This window comes from Ailuropoda melanoleuca, chromosome 8 (assembly GCF_002007445.2).
Source record: "Ailuropoda melanoleuca isolate Jingjing chromosome 8, ASM200744v2, whole genome shotgun sequence".
Taxonomy (NCBI): Eukaryota; Metazoa; Chordata; class Mammalia; order Carnivora; family Ursidae; genus Ailuropoda; species Ailuropoda melanoleuca.
The window spans coordinates 43,159,474-43,173,512 of NC_048225.1; the positions used below are offsets into that span (position 1 = coordinate 43,159,474).

Here is a 14,039-nt window from a genome sequence, read left to right on the forward strand (position 1 = left end):
TGGTATGTGCCTGCTGTCCTGACCTCATTATTCACAGACTTCCCATTCACTCAAAAGAACTCCATTCTGGATGCAAAGGCATGAAAAGAACTCAGACAAAGCAAGGAGAGCCAGGCCAGTGCAGCGACCGTCTACCAGCCTCCCTGGCCCAGACTGTGACCAGCCCCCCAAGAGGAAGTGCCGAGGATCGCCGTCAGAAGCCCCCGGGCCCCCAGGGTGGCTTTCTACCCTTCAGTAGCATGTGGTCGACAGAACAGGTGTTTATTCCACTGCGGGCTTGTCGTCCTTGACAAGCTCTGGACCAGAGACTCTGGCAGGTGTTAGAGAGAGATCACTACCTTAAATACTGAACCGGGTGTCCCTGGGGGCTTGCCCTCGTACTGAGCAGGGACATGGGGTCACACAAAGAAAACAGCATGGTCTCGATGCTCCAACGTGCTTTCCAGTTGTTTTAAATCCATTTTTAGTCCAAAAAAAGTAAAGAAAAAAATATATCTTCAACTCCACTACTGACTGGCTCATATTTATCTCTTTAGCCCTATTTTCCCATTTTTTTGGATTAGCTCCTTTCTAAATTCAAAATTCTGAATAAAGTGTATGGGGAAAAAAATGTCCCAGATCCTGCCACAACTTTCTCTCAGCGACAAATGATTTGCAAGTTTATTCTCTCCCATTTTACCCTCTGAACCTTTCTGAATCTGGATCCCGCGTTCTGGTTACACCCCAAAGGCACCAATACCTGATGCCACCAGTGGCTCGTCATACTTTCTGCACGATCGCCTTGACCAAGGGCTGCTACAGGGATCCCCCAAATGTATTATTAGAACACTAAATAGCTCATAGGCATTATATGAGAAAACAAGGGTTCAGTGATCAAAGATCTTTATTGAAGTGCAGATTTCAAAACATTACCATGTCTCTTTACTACAGGACTTCTTAGAGCTTTCAAAGTGCAAACAGGCAAGTGAGTCCCTGAGGAGGAAAGGCAGTATGGGAGGCATCTCCCTCCTCCTCGATGATGGTGCCCTTTTTGTTCTTCGTAGAAAATCTGGAGGAATGAGTGTTTATGGCACACATTTTAGGAATGTTGTTCTACTAGCCTTACTAGGAATATATCCTTATGATGTATAACTAATACATGTAAAACACTATTTTAATCTCATGAGTCTGTTCTTTTTTTTAATTTCAAATTCCACAACAATTTAATACATGCTATCTTTTATTACCACTGAAGAGATGGACATGTTGAGTTATTTTACCATCTATGAGTTCTGTCATACATACCATGTGGGTATTATTCTTTTTTTTTTAAGATTTTATTTATTTCACAGAGAGAGAGAGACAGCCAGCGAGAGAGGGAACACAAGCAGGGGGAGTGGGAGAGGAAGAAGCAGGCTCACAGCGGAGGAGCCTGATGTGGAGCTCGATCCCATAACGCCGGGATCACGCCCTGAGCAGAAGGCAGACGCTTAACGACTGAGCCACCCAGGTGCCCCATGTGGGTATTATTCTTGAGTAAATGATGCCTATTTGTGAACTAAACATTGATATTATTTTGACTTTGTGCCGTTGCCTACCTTTGCGGAGGGAAGTTTCAACTTTGCAAAAAATCAAATCAAGAAATCAGGTGCTTCATAAAAGGAGCATCTATTTTTTTTTTTTTAAATCAGTCCTGACTAGGCGTTCAGTGAAATTTTTTTGCATCAAGCAAGAGCAAAAAGAAAACCCCCCAAATACCAAACAGGGATGGAGACCTCTCTTCTTCCTCACGCTAGATTCCTGCTAGATTTCAAAGCAAACTGTGCTGGAACTCAGAAGAATCCTGGCGGCCTTACATCTCTTTGCTATGCATAGTATTTCTTTTTTTTTTTTTTAAGATTTTATTTATTTAGTTGACAGAGATAGAGACAGCCAGCGAGAGAGGGAACACAAGCAGGGGGGGTGGGAGAGGAAGAAGCAGGCTCCATAGCAGAGGAGCCTGATGTGGGGCTCGATCCCATAACGCCGGGATCACGCCCTGAGCCGAAGGCAGACGCCTAACGACTGAGCCACCCAGGCGCTCCTATGCATAGTATTTCTTACATGATCCGAAGAAAGCACTGTGACTGTACATTTCTTGTGTGTCTTATCAGGATTATTCTTCTGAAACGCTCGTGACACATAAGCCGAAAGCCACCCGGAGAAAGTTTAAGCTTCAATGCCATATCTGAATGTCCTCGAAGAGAGTTACAATTCAGACTGATATTACCTAAGGTACAAGCCCAGCAGACGTCTGCCCTGTAATTCCTTTGCTCTTTTTTCTTCCCCCACTGATACATTGAGGAAGAAGCGCTCAGGTTAAGAAGCATAAAATGAAAACATACAATAAGTCACATTCTCTTCTTTATAAACTGTGATTATCATATTGATAAAACATTCATAACGACGTTTATTGGAGTGGTAATTCTGATCCACTTTGCATTCTCCCGATTTCCATTTTTACCACTGTACTTGATTATATGTGTCTGTAGCCTCAAGTATCCCAGTAAAAGAGGCCCTTTTAAAGCCAGTGGGGGGAAAAAAGTCCTCTTGGTTTTTCTTAAAGCACCGCCCAAATATTTTTACTGTAAAGTAAGTAAAGTAAAAGAGAGAAGTTTCCGAATTGCACAAGTCCATCGCTCCCTGAAAGCACACTGAAAACTCCATAGAATAATTTTGATTAGGTTGTATGACCGTGCCAGGCTCCAAACAAGTGCTTATTCTGTTGTGACATCTGCCAAGCAATGCATCCATTGTTCTCTGGAATTTAATTCATTTGAAATCACTCCATCCAAACGATAAAACATGAGATGTGCTATACTCCAGGGGTAAAATGAAATGATTGTTTTTAGTGGGACCACAACTGTTAGCTGGGAAGTGATACAGCCTGTTCTAATTAGGCCCTGGTCATCGTCTTCTGGAAAAGAGCAAGTTCAAGGAACATTAGTAAAATCCTGTTAAGTGGAAGGATGGGCATAAATAATCTTGCCCACTCTGGTGTGTCACAAAGCTGACAGGGCTGTAGGTCGGGGTCTTCCCCAAAAGTAGAACAATAGTCTTTGGGAAAGAAACTATTTCAAAACTGCAGTTAAGTCAGAATACTGACTTACTGTAAGATAGTTTAACATGTGTACCAATATAGTCAACAAATTCTTTTACTCATCAAGGACTACCGTGCAAACACCTCCAAGTCCAAAATATTACACCTGCCTGTCTAAGAAGTATCATGAGGGCGGTGGGGAACACTGCCATCTGGAAACATTAATGATTAGGCATTAAAAACAAAACAAAAAACCCAAGATGAATCTCAGGAGAAAATACACATATATACACACATAAGGATTTAAGAATTTATATCTTCCATATGCCACACATTTAATATAAACCTTTGAAACAAGTTCAGATGAAATAAAAATCAAAGTTCTCAAAAAGTGAAAGGTTAACTTACTTGCTAAATATTCCCTATCATCCCAAACATCAGTATGGTGTTTTTTTGACTTCTATGCAAAAGTATGCCTTTAAACTCCTTAAATGATATATGATACACAAACCAGTTTTCAAATAATAAAGCCAGGCATCTTGCAATTTTAAAAAATTATGTAAAAGATATCATGACACATTACACACACACACACACACACACACACCAAGGACAACATTTGGCCTCTCCTAAAATAAGTACGTAAAGACCATCAAGTGCCACCAGGAAGGAACACTGTGTCACCCCTCCCTACAATCCAGGTAGTTTCCTTTAATCCAATAGCAGATCTGGGCATATTTAAGAGGGGTGATTCTAACAGCCACGTTGAAATCCTGTGGAGAACCATTCATGTCTACCCACTGGTGCCCTGAAAAGATGCCAATAATTTTCCGCTCCCACTTCTGCTGCTGCCGCTTCCACATCCTGACGTAGACCCCGGAGCCGCTGGCTCCGGGCTGGGCATCACACTGCTGGTAGAGCAGGTCATAGGTCTCATCTCTGACATCACAGAAGCGGTACACCAAGTCGCCTGGTCGGTCATTGTCGTAACCAGAGAAGTGGATTCTGCCTCCTGGTAGCTGCTTGGCGGGAGGGCTTACCCCAATCTTCATGAACTTCCTCTTGTGGGGTTTTTTGAGTTCTAGGAGGGCGTAGTCATAATCCATACCAATGTCGTTGGCATTGCCTTTGATCCAACCCTTGGGCACATGGGTGCGCTTCACCCGGATCCACTGAAACTTCATCTTCTCCGGCACGCCAGAGCTGGAGCTGTTGGCCCCTCGACCACCATCTTTAAACTTGGGCTTCAGGAAGCCCACTCGAAGTTTCTGTGTTCCTTTCACATAGGTTTTCCCATCATGGATGCAATGGGCAGCCGTGAGAACATGCTTCTCTGCCACCAGGGTGCCCGTGCAGCCTGTAGATAACTTCACTGATGTTGAGAAGGGGTAGTTGAGCAAGAAGTCCTTCCCAAAAATGCTGAATCTGCTGTCGTAGCCATAAATCTGCCGCTTCCTCCGAGACTTTCCCGAAGACTCTTGTCCCCCGCCACTGCTGAGGACATAAATGCCCACCTGCGTCTCCGTGCGGCTGCCATTGGCATAGAGCGTTTCATAAGACAGGTACTGCTTGGCCTCTTCGTAAGTGGGCAGTGGAGTTCCCTTATGACACTGGGGTCCACACGAGGAGGACACTTCCAATTTGGCTTCGGCCCCAAAGTCTGGCTTGCCTAGGTTGAGGGTGGACTGGGGCAAGACCACAGGGAGGCGGTAAGCAGGCCAAGTGGGTTTCCAGTGGGCACCATAGGGGCTCACCTGCCCGACAGCACAGAGGAGGAGGAGGAGGAGAAGGAAGAGGAGCCCTGGAATCCCCGCCATGCTGAGCACCACTCTGTAGGAACAAAGATAAGCAGGTCAGGAGGGCAAGGGGCTGAGCACCGGCTGGCTGAGGAAACAGCCCGGCAGCATGCCTGTCATTGTTTCTAAGTCTGTGAACCCTCCTCAGGAATCAGGGTGTGGAGAGGAATCCCAAGATAATGGTCTCACTTACAATACAAGGCTTGACCTGGGAACTTTCCCATGCTCAAAATGAAATGGGGTGTTCATTCCCTTCTACGTTTAAGATGCCCGTAATGATGGCCCAGTGCAAGGCGGAGTGCAAACGGTCATCTCCAGAGGAGCTGCTCCAGCACCCCGGGGTTCTGTGTGATTTCCGGCCTTCTTTGTGCTTGGTTCTGAACTTTTGTCCTCTCCTATCTCCCTGGTCCACCTGCCCTTCTTACCTTCTTTTCGCTCATTCTCAGTATGGCCTGTGCTTGGAAAATCTTCAGAGCTACTTGCTCCTGTAAATTTAAATTACACAGCTGACTGAGGGCCCAAGGCCTCGAGGAAGGACATCACAGCATCACAATCACTGGGGTTCCTGTTGCTTCTAAATGCAGAGTGACTCCACAGAGGGCATGAGACCCCCCTTTTCTTCTGAATTTAAAACAGCTTTAACTATTACGAATTTAGTTCCAGAGTCGTCAGGCCTCTAACGGACAAGATACTCCTTCTCCCTTCGGATTTGTGGTATGCTAACAGGATCTCTGTCAGAGATCCAAAGCTCCAATGTAGCATCAGGTATGACACTGGGAGCTTTCCTGCTGCTTCTTTTTCAGGCCTTTGTATCTATGCTCCTGGCTCATCTGAACGCCTTGAATTTGGCCCCATGCTAGCGCTCCACAAAGATTTATTGAATGGATTTACTGAATGAGTACCTGTATTCATCGGAGAGTGAGTGAATGATTAGCGTGGCTACAAAGACCACGTTTTTGGAACGACGCATGCTGAGTGCTAATGACAGCGATGTATGTGGATGATGGGGTGGCTCAGAGAAAGGGCATGAAATCCAGGTGCAGGGAGTAACAAGAACAGGGGAGCCCTTGCAGGGGAGGTGATGCTTGAGGTGGGTGGTGAAGGTGAGAAGTTAGATAACCTAAGACAGAGTGAAGGGGACACTTTGAGAGAGGGGACAGTAGTATGCAAGGACACGGAGACATGCAACCGTGCAAGTCATTTCAGAAACTGTGCTTAGCTCAGCAAGGGTGGAAGACAGCAGGTGGTGGAGGCAGTGGGCAAGAGCCGTATTACGCAAGGCTGTGTACACTAACTGAAGAAGTTTGGATTTTCTCCTGAAATGTATGTTAGAAGAGAGCTGGACCAATCATCCCACAAGAAAAACAGCAATGAAAAACGAGATTGGGAAGTACTTTCATAAATATTCAAGCACCGGTTGGCTCTGACTGGCTGTGTATCTTCTGTCCAGAAGAAGCTGACGTAGCAGGTAGAGTAATCTGCTTGGGTGGAGTCCTCTCGAAAGGAGGACAGGGAGGGGTTAGGTCTCCCAGGCTTTGGAACCTAGCAGGAGTCAGGAAGAAACCATCTCCTTGTTCTCATTCTCTTCCTCTGGAGAGTACAGACCTGCCGGCAACTTCGGGGTGCCTTCTGCTTTCTTTTGCATAAAACTGGAAAAATCCCATTGATCTGATCTAGTCCAGCTGAGCATGCCACTCACATTCCCAATATCCACACACAATATTACTAAGAAGTGTGCTTGCCTGCCCCCACCCCCACCCCCCTTTCTGGGATCTTCTTGCTTGACTCTTTCTCTCTAATTCCACTTCTGTCAGAGAAAACAGGGATGGGATAAAAAAGTAATGAGTTCCTGGAAGAGGTAATTCCTTGGGACTTGCTAATTCTTTGAAATTGCTTCTTTCCCATTTTTCAAACAGGACGAGTCCCTGGGCCCTTTTGTGGGGAGTAATACATGTAGTGGTTTCTCTAAACCCCTGAAACCATGGGGTATGTGTGTATGTGCATTCACGTGTTTGCATGAGCTTGTTGGGGGGAGGGTGGGCACTCTCATGACTAAAGGCTCTAAGTGGATGAGGGAGGGGATGCTAATGCTGGTAAAGCCCTCCTCCCCAGTGGGGACTTCAAGGGCGGGGTAGGTATGGTGAGGACAGCCCTTCAGGAAACTTCAGGAGATGGCTCTGTGTCTCATTATTCCCATCTCCTGGCTCAGGACCCAGTCCTTAAAAATATCTAGGTCCTGGACAGCATTCTTCTCTACGTAAGTTGCTGTCTGGGCAACTAAATGCCCCCCACACCAGAATCCCTGCCAAGTGTGATATGTACTAGGAGGAATACTGTGTCTCCCACAGGGCTGCGTCTTGGACCCCCACACGCCTTCTCCTCCTCCCTTAGCTTATCTAAGAAAGAAAACACAGGAGCCAGATGTCCAAGCTGCCAAGTATTCCTGTTCTCAAAATGTGATTCTTAGGGGAGAGAGAGGAGGAGAGGAGATGGTATTATGCTATGAATTATCGGAAATTGTAGGTAATCCTTCCAATGTGCATGAAGAACAGGGCAGTTAGCTCATGCTCACATGGTCATCATCTAGAGTACGCATCTTCAAATCTCGAATCAGAAATTGGTATGTGAATTGGATGCTGGGAGTGCAGAGCCTGAATTATCTACTGCAGCAGAATTCCTCCAGTGGCATCTGTCTTTATCCAAACACTGAAACAGTGCATTGGCAAGGGTGTCAGGGAAGAGAATGGCAGGAAAGAGTCTGAAATATTTAACTAGGAACTGGGTCTTAAGGAATTAACCTCCTTGTAGGCAAAACTCACTCTAATTTCACTTTTCCAAGTGTTTTGCCTCTACAGCAAACCTATTTAAAACATATTTTTAAAGTCCTTGAAGCATGTCTCATCTCACAGTGAGGTTATGGATTTTTTTTTTTTAATGTCTGTCTTTCAAAAAATGTTTTGGTACCAGTTCCTCAGAGTTAGTGGGTCTGGAGAAATGGAGACAAGTCTTTTTGTGGGCATGAGGGCTGGGCTGTCAGCTAGGCTCTCTCACTGGCCACGCTTCAGTCCAGCCTCCCAACATACAGGATCGAGTTTGTTCCTCAGAGAGATGACGAATGACTGTGCCAAGAACCTGTGGCATCATTTACAAATCATAGGATGCTGGTAGAGAATGCCAAAGAGTCTACTGTAGATTATTATTATGATATTAATATCCTCAGAATATCAATGCTCTAGATAGAATCTTATCTAATTGATATCTAACATTCATTCAACAATATTACTAATTCAGAGCCCTTACAACTTAAATTCTGATCATTTAGCCAGTGAAGAAGTCAGCCACCAAGAGGTGAAGGACTTTTAAACCAACAGGGTATGGTAAAGGTTTAATCCTTTAGGAATGAACATTTTGTTTTTTTGTTTTTTTTTTGTTTTTTTTTTAAGATTTTATTTATTTATTTGACAGGATAGAGACAGCCAGCGAGAGAGGGAACACAAGCAGGGGGAGTAAGAGGAAGAAGCAGGCTCATAGCAGAGGAGCCCGACGTGGGGCTCGAACCCATAACGCGGGATCACGCCCTGAGCCGAAGGCAGACGCTTAACCGCTGTGCCACCCAGGCGCCCCGGGAATGAACATTTTGGATACCTCAAAAACACAAACTTCTATTAGACTGAAACATTGCTTAAACTGAACTCATTATTGCTTAAACTGAACTCATTAACTTGTGGTAAGATCTTGTTCTGCTGTTTTTATATCTTGATTAAATTTTCTTTGTAACTCTGAAAGCTATAAAACTGCATTAAAAAGACTTTAATTCAGATTTAGAAATTAATGCAGACTGCATTAGTCAAATTATTCCAAACTGATTAAGTTTTTTATTATTATTTTAAAAATTGTATTGAAATATAATTATATTAGTTTGTGGTGTGCAATGTAATGGTTTTTAACAGACTGTAAATTGGGAGATAAAGTTGTCTGTTCTCAGGCTCCCAAATGAGTTTAAGCTGACGTCTGTATTAAGGTTACAGACTTCATAAACTGCTCACCCCTCTACCAAATGTGTGTTAAGCGTAGTTTAGCAACTATTCTGAATAGCAACCTGAACTCTTTAGTCTTTTTAGTGCTGGTCTTTTCAGGCCGAGGATTCTCTAATTTTGTAATTTCCCAGGGTCACAAAAGTCCAGGGCAAGCACTATGTTGTGCACGAACAGGGTCTGCACCCCATTTACTGTTTGGAGCCTACACTCACAGAATTAAGGAGGCCGGAGGCCAAGCGGAAAAGGAAAGTTTATCTTGCTTATCTCTTGCCTATCTGGGAGACAAGATTGCCCTCCTGAGTTTTTGCCAAGGAAACAAAGGCCTCCAGCAGAGGGCGACTTTCAAGAATGGAGTAGAAGGATGGTTGGGTGTGCCGGCTCTCAGAAAAGGGTGAGGGGGGGAAATCTCACCCACCAAGGCCCTTTCCCAAGGCATTCACACCCTACCTTGACTCCTTTCCCATTAATAAGATGCCCAGTGATAACCGTGATGCTTTAAAATTAGGTTGGTGGCTTTGCATTAATTTCTCAACTCACCTGATGATAATTTCCTGAATAATTTCCCAGAAGACAATTACTGTTTCCATTTTGATAAACTCTAAGCAAGCCTGCACTATGCCCATTTAAGTTTACTTATACAAACATTCTAGGATGGAAACATATATAACAGCAACATTCACAATCTCACTGTTGGAAAAGGTAACTAATGGAGTCCATTAACTTGAAATTCTCTCTTGCCCTCACAAATGAATCACCTCATCCTTATAGAACTGTCTGAAATATGCACACCTTTAAAAAAAAAGAATGAAGGGGGCACCTGGGTGGCACAGCGGTTAAGCGTCTGCCTTCAGCTCAGGGCGTGATCCCGGCGTTATGGGATCGAGCCCCACGTCAGGTTCCTCCGCTGGGAGCCTGTTTCTTCCTCTCCCACTCTCCCTGCTTGTGTTCCCTCTCTCGCTGGCTCTCTCTCTCTCTGTCGAACAAATAAATAAAATCTTTAAAAAAAAAAAAAAAGAATGAAGATTTCCAAATCTTATCTTCTGAATCTTATCCTCATTATACCTAAATCCAGATGAAGAAAATTCAGGTCCATAACATTTCACTTCTAGGAAAAAACCTTTACTGGATAAAGATTCCTCACATACATAATTATCTTATAAAGTTCTCAACCAAGTATTCTCATGTATCGCTTCACCTGGATGACAACGCAGAATGAAAATTAAGGTAAGCAAGTATTTTTTCACCATACTTAGTAATACAGAAACTATTTCTTTTCCAACTCTGTATGTCTGACTCACAAGAGTTACACATTCCGTGCTCCATCACTCAATACGAGCCACTCTCCTGCTGTCCACGGTCTAAAAATATTTATACTTAATGGGGATGCTGCCACTTCACAAATCCACTAATACTCTAATGGCGAAGGGACTGTGCAAATTATCAGAAACGTATAAACCACCACCATCTGCTTGGAGGCTGGGCACTGAAACTTCTCTGCCCCAGTTCTGCACCTTAGTCTTCAACACTGCAACAACACAGCTCTCCTCAAGAGGGCACGTGTTTGGGAGAATGAACTCCTCTAGCACACAAGGGCTGGGAGAAAAAAAATCTAATCCTCAGGACATACATTCTCTATTGTACAACAGATGAATTCCTGTGACCACTACAAACAGTAATGTCGAAAGAAACAGTGGGCAAGTCTGTAGAGATAAAAGTTTCGGACACCATCTGGAAGGCTAACAAAGGGTTTTCCATGGACTCTGTGGCCAGGAATACTGAACAGTGAAACCATGCTAATTCCTAAAGCAAATACCTAAAGATGAACAAAGCCCTGTGAACCCTCTGCAGCCAGGCTTGCTCTCATTTTCCTGAGTCACAGAACCTGTTAAAGGAAAACAGATCCAATCACATAATGGTTTAAGAATTACAGCCCAGACAGGAAAGAAACACAGAACATCTACCAGCCCGGCCACCCTAAACATAATCTTGTGGTCAAACGAAGTTTAACTTCTTCCGTTTAGGCAAAATGAACTTCCCTAATGAGCTTGGGACAAACCCAGTGGCAGAATAAGAACAGAGTGTATCAAACTGTCAATGGTGAGACCAGGAGGAAGGAATTCCCCAGAGCCAGTGGGAGTTATGCATGAATAATGCCTGGTGGACTGAATCCTAACGGATCTACGAGAACTATGTGGGAGAACCTGAGCCTATTAAACACTGAAGACTGGGGCCAGTAATGTTCTCAGACTCACTAATGGGCCTACAGACAGAAAAGCGCACCCATACTCACCATCTACCTGAATAAGGTGTCAGTGTTACGAAAATGAGATGCATATTAGTTACCTGGGAAGAATGCTTCCTTTCCAGCTCAGGTACAAGAAAGCATGACAAGTTATCTCCTGACTATTTATGCGGGAAGAACACAAGCGAAACAATTTATTCAAATGTGGAACGTGTGCATATGATCAAACTTTCACAAGTAAACGTAATGGCTTTTGTAGCATTTCTCCTAAATTCCTTCCCTCCTCTCCTCCACTTCCAATTCACTCCTGTCAGGCTTCTTGAAAGACACGGTCCTAAGGCCTATTTTAAATGCTCTTATGCACAAGGAGGATCCTGAAACAAGTGTAATAAATATCCTCACATTAATAGGCTTTGGCCACAGCTGACTTCAAACTATAAACTCAACCGCTTCCCGAATGGCGACCTGAAGATGACTCTGGCATTGGCCTATCTGCTCCCGAGGAGCACACACGGAGGGACTCCTTAAGTTCAGTTTTGGGAGCTGAGCGAAGCCAGCCCATCCCAACACCGATCCTAAACAACCTGGACCTTTCCACCAGCCAGGGACTGTTTCTCTTTCTCAAGTCTCACGGGTGTCGCCCAAAGGGCAGTAAAACACACCGGATTTTTACCAGCTGCTTTTTCAGGAGATGTTGGAAAACAGCCCTAATTTGTATTCTGGAAGGGAATGGTGGTTTTCCTTCACTGAAATAATTCTTCTCCCTCCTCTTCCAAAACAATTTTTTTACTTTTCAAACTTTTATTTAAAAGTTTGAATAACTCGTGAAGAACGTCCACAGGCCGAAGAAGAAATATTTGCTTCCAACGACGGTGACAGTTCGCAGTTTATAAGGAAGCGCAGGGTCATCAATTAAGGCTCCGGAGAAAAAAGCCTACTCCCAAACTGTGTTTGCTGCACTTTCCTTGCTGGCTAAGATGTGTTCACAATCACGTGCCCAGAGTTAAAAATTAATGTTCACATCATGTTAGAATACACATATGCAAAACCCCAGGAAAATAAGGGGTGCGGAGCAGATGGGGGTGTTGTCATCGCCCAGCTGGAGGAGAGCTTGCCCAGGGCTGGCTCTTTCTCTACTCCCACCCCGCATCCAAGATAGCACTTTCAAACCCGTCTTTCCCATCCGCTGCACGGTGACACTGAGTGAATGCGAGCGCCCCGCAGCCCCTGAGTCTCCGCGGAGCTCCTTCAGGCCGCGGGTCCCAGCTCTCCAGCCCTGAGGGCGGCCCGGCGAAGCTCCGAGGGACCCCCGCAGCCCGCAGTCACCCCACGCCGCGCGCACCGGCCCTTTGTCCCGCTGCTCTCGGCACCGCGCTCCCCGCGCGTTCGGCGGTGTCCCCAGCCCGCGCCCGCACTCACCCGCGCCGAGCAGCCCGCCCGGGCCGCAGCTCACTGCGCCGCTCCAACAGGTGTGGGCGCCGGAAGGGCGCGTGCGACTCCCATGCCTACCCCGCGACGCGACCGAGTGCGAGCTGGCGGGCGGGCGACCAACGCCGGCAGCGGGCGGGCCCGCCCCCCGCGGCCTTCGCCGCCTGCACTTAGCTGCCTGCTGGCGAAGACGGGGTGCTCCCCAGGTTTGCCAATCCCAACCTAGAACTGGGGACGCCGGCTACACCTGGGGCATGAGGAACCCCTCGGCAAATTGAAGAGTTGCGAAAAATATGTGCATTTGAGTTTTTAGGGGATGACTGAGGTCCTTCCCGCTTCACCCAGTTTCTCAGGTGCCTCCTCAGGTGCAAACCTGCGTTTGGGTGGCAGGACCGTCAATGCTTTGCATCTCTTTCCGCACACGCGGGATGCGTGGGGCCCGGAGCACTGCAGGCCTTGGCGGCCTCAGAGTGGCGGGCGGGCTGTTGAGCCCACCGCCTCAGCTTTCTATAGGGGCACCAGCTGGTGGAGCCACCTCCTCGCCCAGCGGGCCTGCTTTCCTTGAGTTCATTCCTAGGAGCCCACAGTTCCGGGTCTCCCCCTAGCCAGGCCGGTGACCGCGCCGTTCAAGAATCTAGTGCTAGAGCTTTCCTCTTCTCTCCCCAGTACGTCAATATTTAATAGAGATGACGATTTACTGAGTCCCTTCTGTGAACCAGCTTTACACATAACCGCTGCGGTGAAGAAGTTGCACCTAACCACTGTTTTACAGGTAAGGAACTGAAGTTTAGAGGGTTAATGACCTGCCCCAGTGCACGGAGGCCGCATTTTCACTGTCAGGCCCCTTAGCTGTCCGTTCACTCATCAAAGCCCACTCTCAGAAAGGGAGGGTCTAACACGCTATTTCACACCAGGGTGTTAATGATACACCTGATGTGTTTGTGTTTGCAATCGATTTTAAACAGGGATGGGTAGTAAGGAGGGCACGTATTGCATGGTGCACTGGGTGTTATACGCAACTAATGAAGCATCGGAATCCGGGGATGTACTGTATGGTGACTAACATAATATAGATATCCTCCACTATTTTAAGGGCAGAATTTTCTCACACCTCCTCAGTATTGGCTTAAATTAGTTTCTTTTATAATGTTACATTACTATATATAAACATTAAATCAGATAAAATTTCTGTTACAGCTTATGAACAATTCTGGAGTAAAGCCAAAACAATTTATAAATTAAATATAAAATTCCCTTCCCAGAACAGGAACATTAAATGAGTAATGTTTACTCAACTACTACTGGCATCATGTGGTACTGACTGCCCAGATAATGGGTACGTTTGAGTTCAGTGTGGCTCTCCCCCTCTCATTGGGTGTCAAGTAAGCGCCCTGTATTGACACAGTTTTCTCACATCTTTCCTCTGTCCCAGCAACCACACCTTTGCTTACACCCTTTGTCATTACAATATTTGGCTT

General features: G+C 45.7%; 1 protein-coding gene across 3 annotated transcripts; it reads right to left on the reverse strand.

The window, feature by feature from the left end:
- Nucleotides 1-865: 865 nt before the first annotated feature.
- PRSS23 (serine protease 23) lies at nucleotides 866-12,711 on the reverse strand. Of its 3 annotated transcripts, XM_034666178.1 has the most exons (3): nucleotides 12,553-12,711; nucleotides 10,705-10,773; nucleotides 866-4,888 (listed from the first exon to the last, which is right to left on the reverse strand). In XM_034666178.1, the coding sequence occupies exon 3, from the start codon at nucleotides 4,873-4,875 to the stop codon at nucleotides 3,739-3,741; it is 1,137 nt and encodes a 378-aa protein (XP_034522069.1). In that variant the 5' UTR covers nucleotides 4,876-4,888; nucleotides 10,705-10,773; nucleotides 12,553-12,711; the 3' UTR covers nucleotides 866-3,738. The 3 variants fall into 3 exon arrangements, with proteins under 3 accessions (XP_034522069.1, XP_034522068.1, XP_034522070.1); XM_034666177.1 differs by lacking the exon at nucleotides 10,705-10,773 and having other exon boundaries at nucleotides 12,553-12,708; XM_034666179.1 differs by lacking the exons at nucleotides 10,705-10,773; nucleotides 12,553-12,711 and adding an exon at nucleotides 9,709-9,771.
- Between the last annotated feature and the right edge of the window lie 1,328 nt (nucleotides 12,712-14,039).

Coding starts and splice junctions, on each gene's coding strand:
- PRSS23 (XM_034666178.1), bottom strand. CDS start 4,875: ATGGCGGGGATTCCAGGGCTCCTCTTCCTTCTCCTCCTCCTCCTCCTC.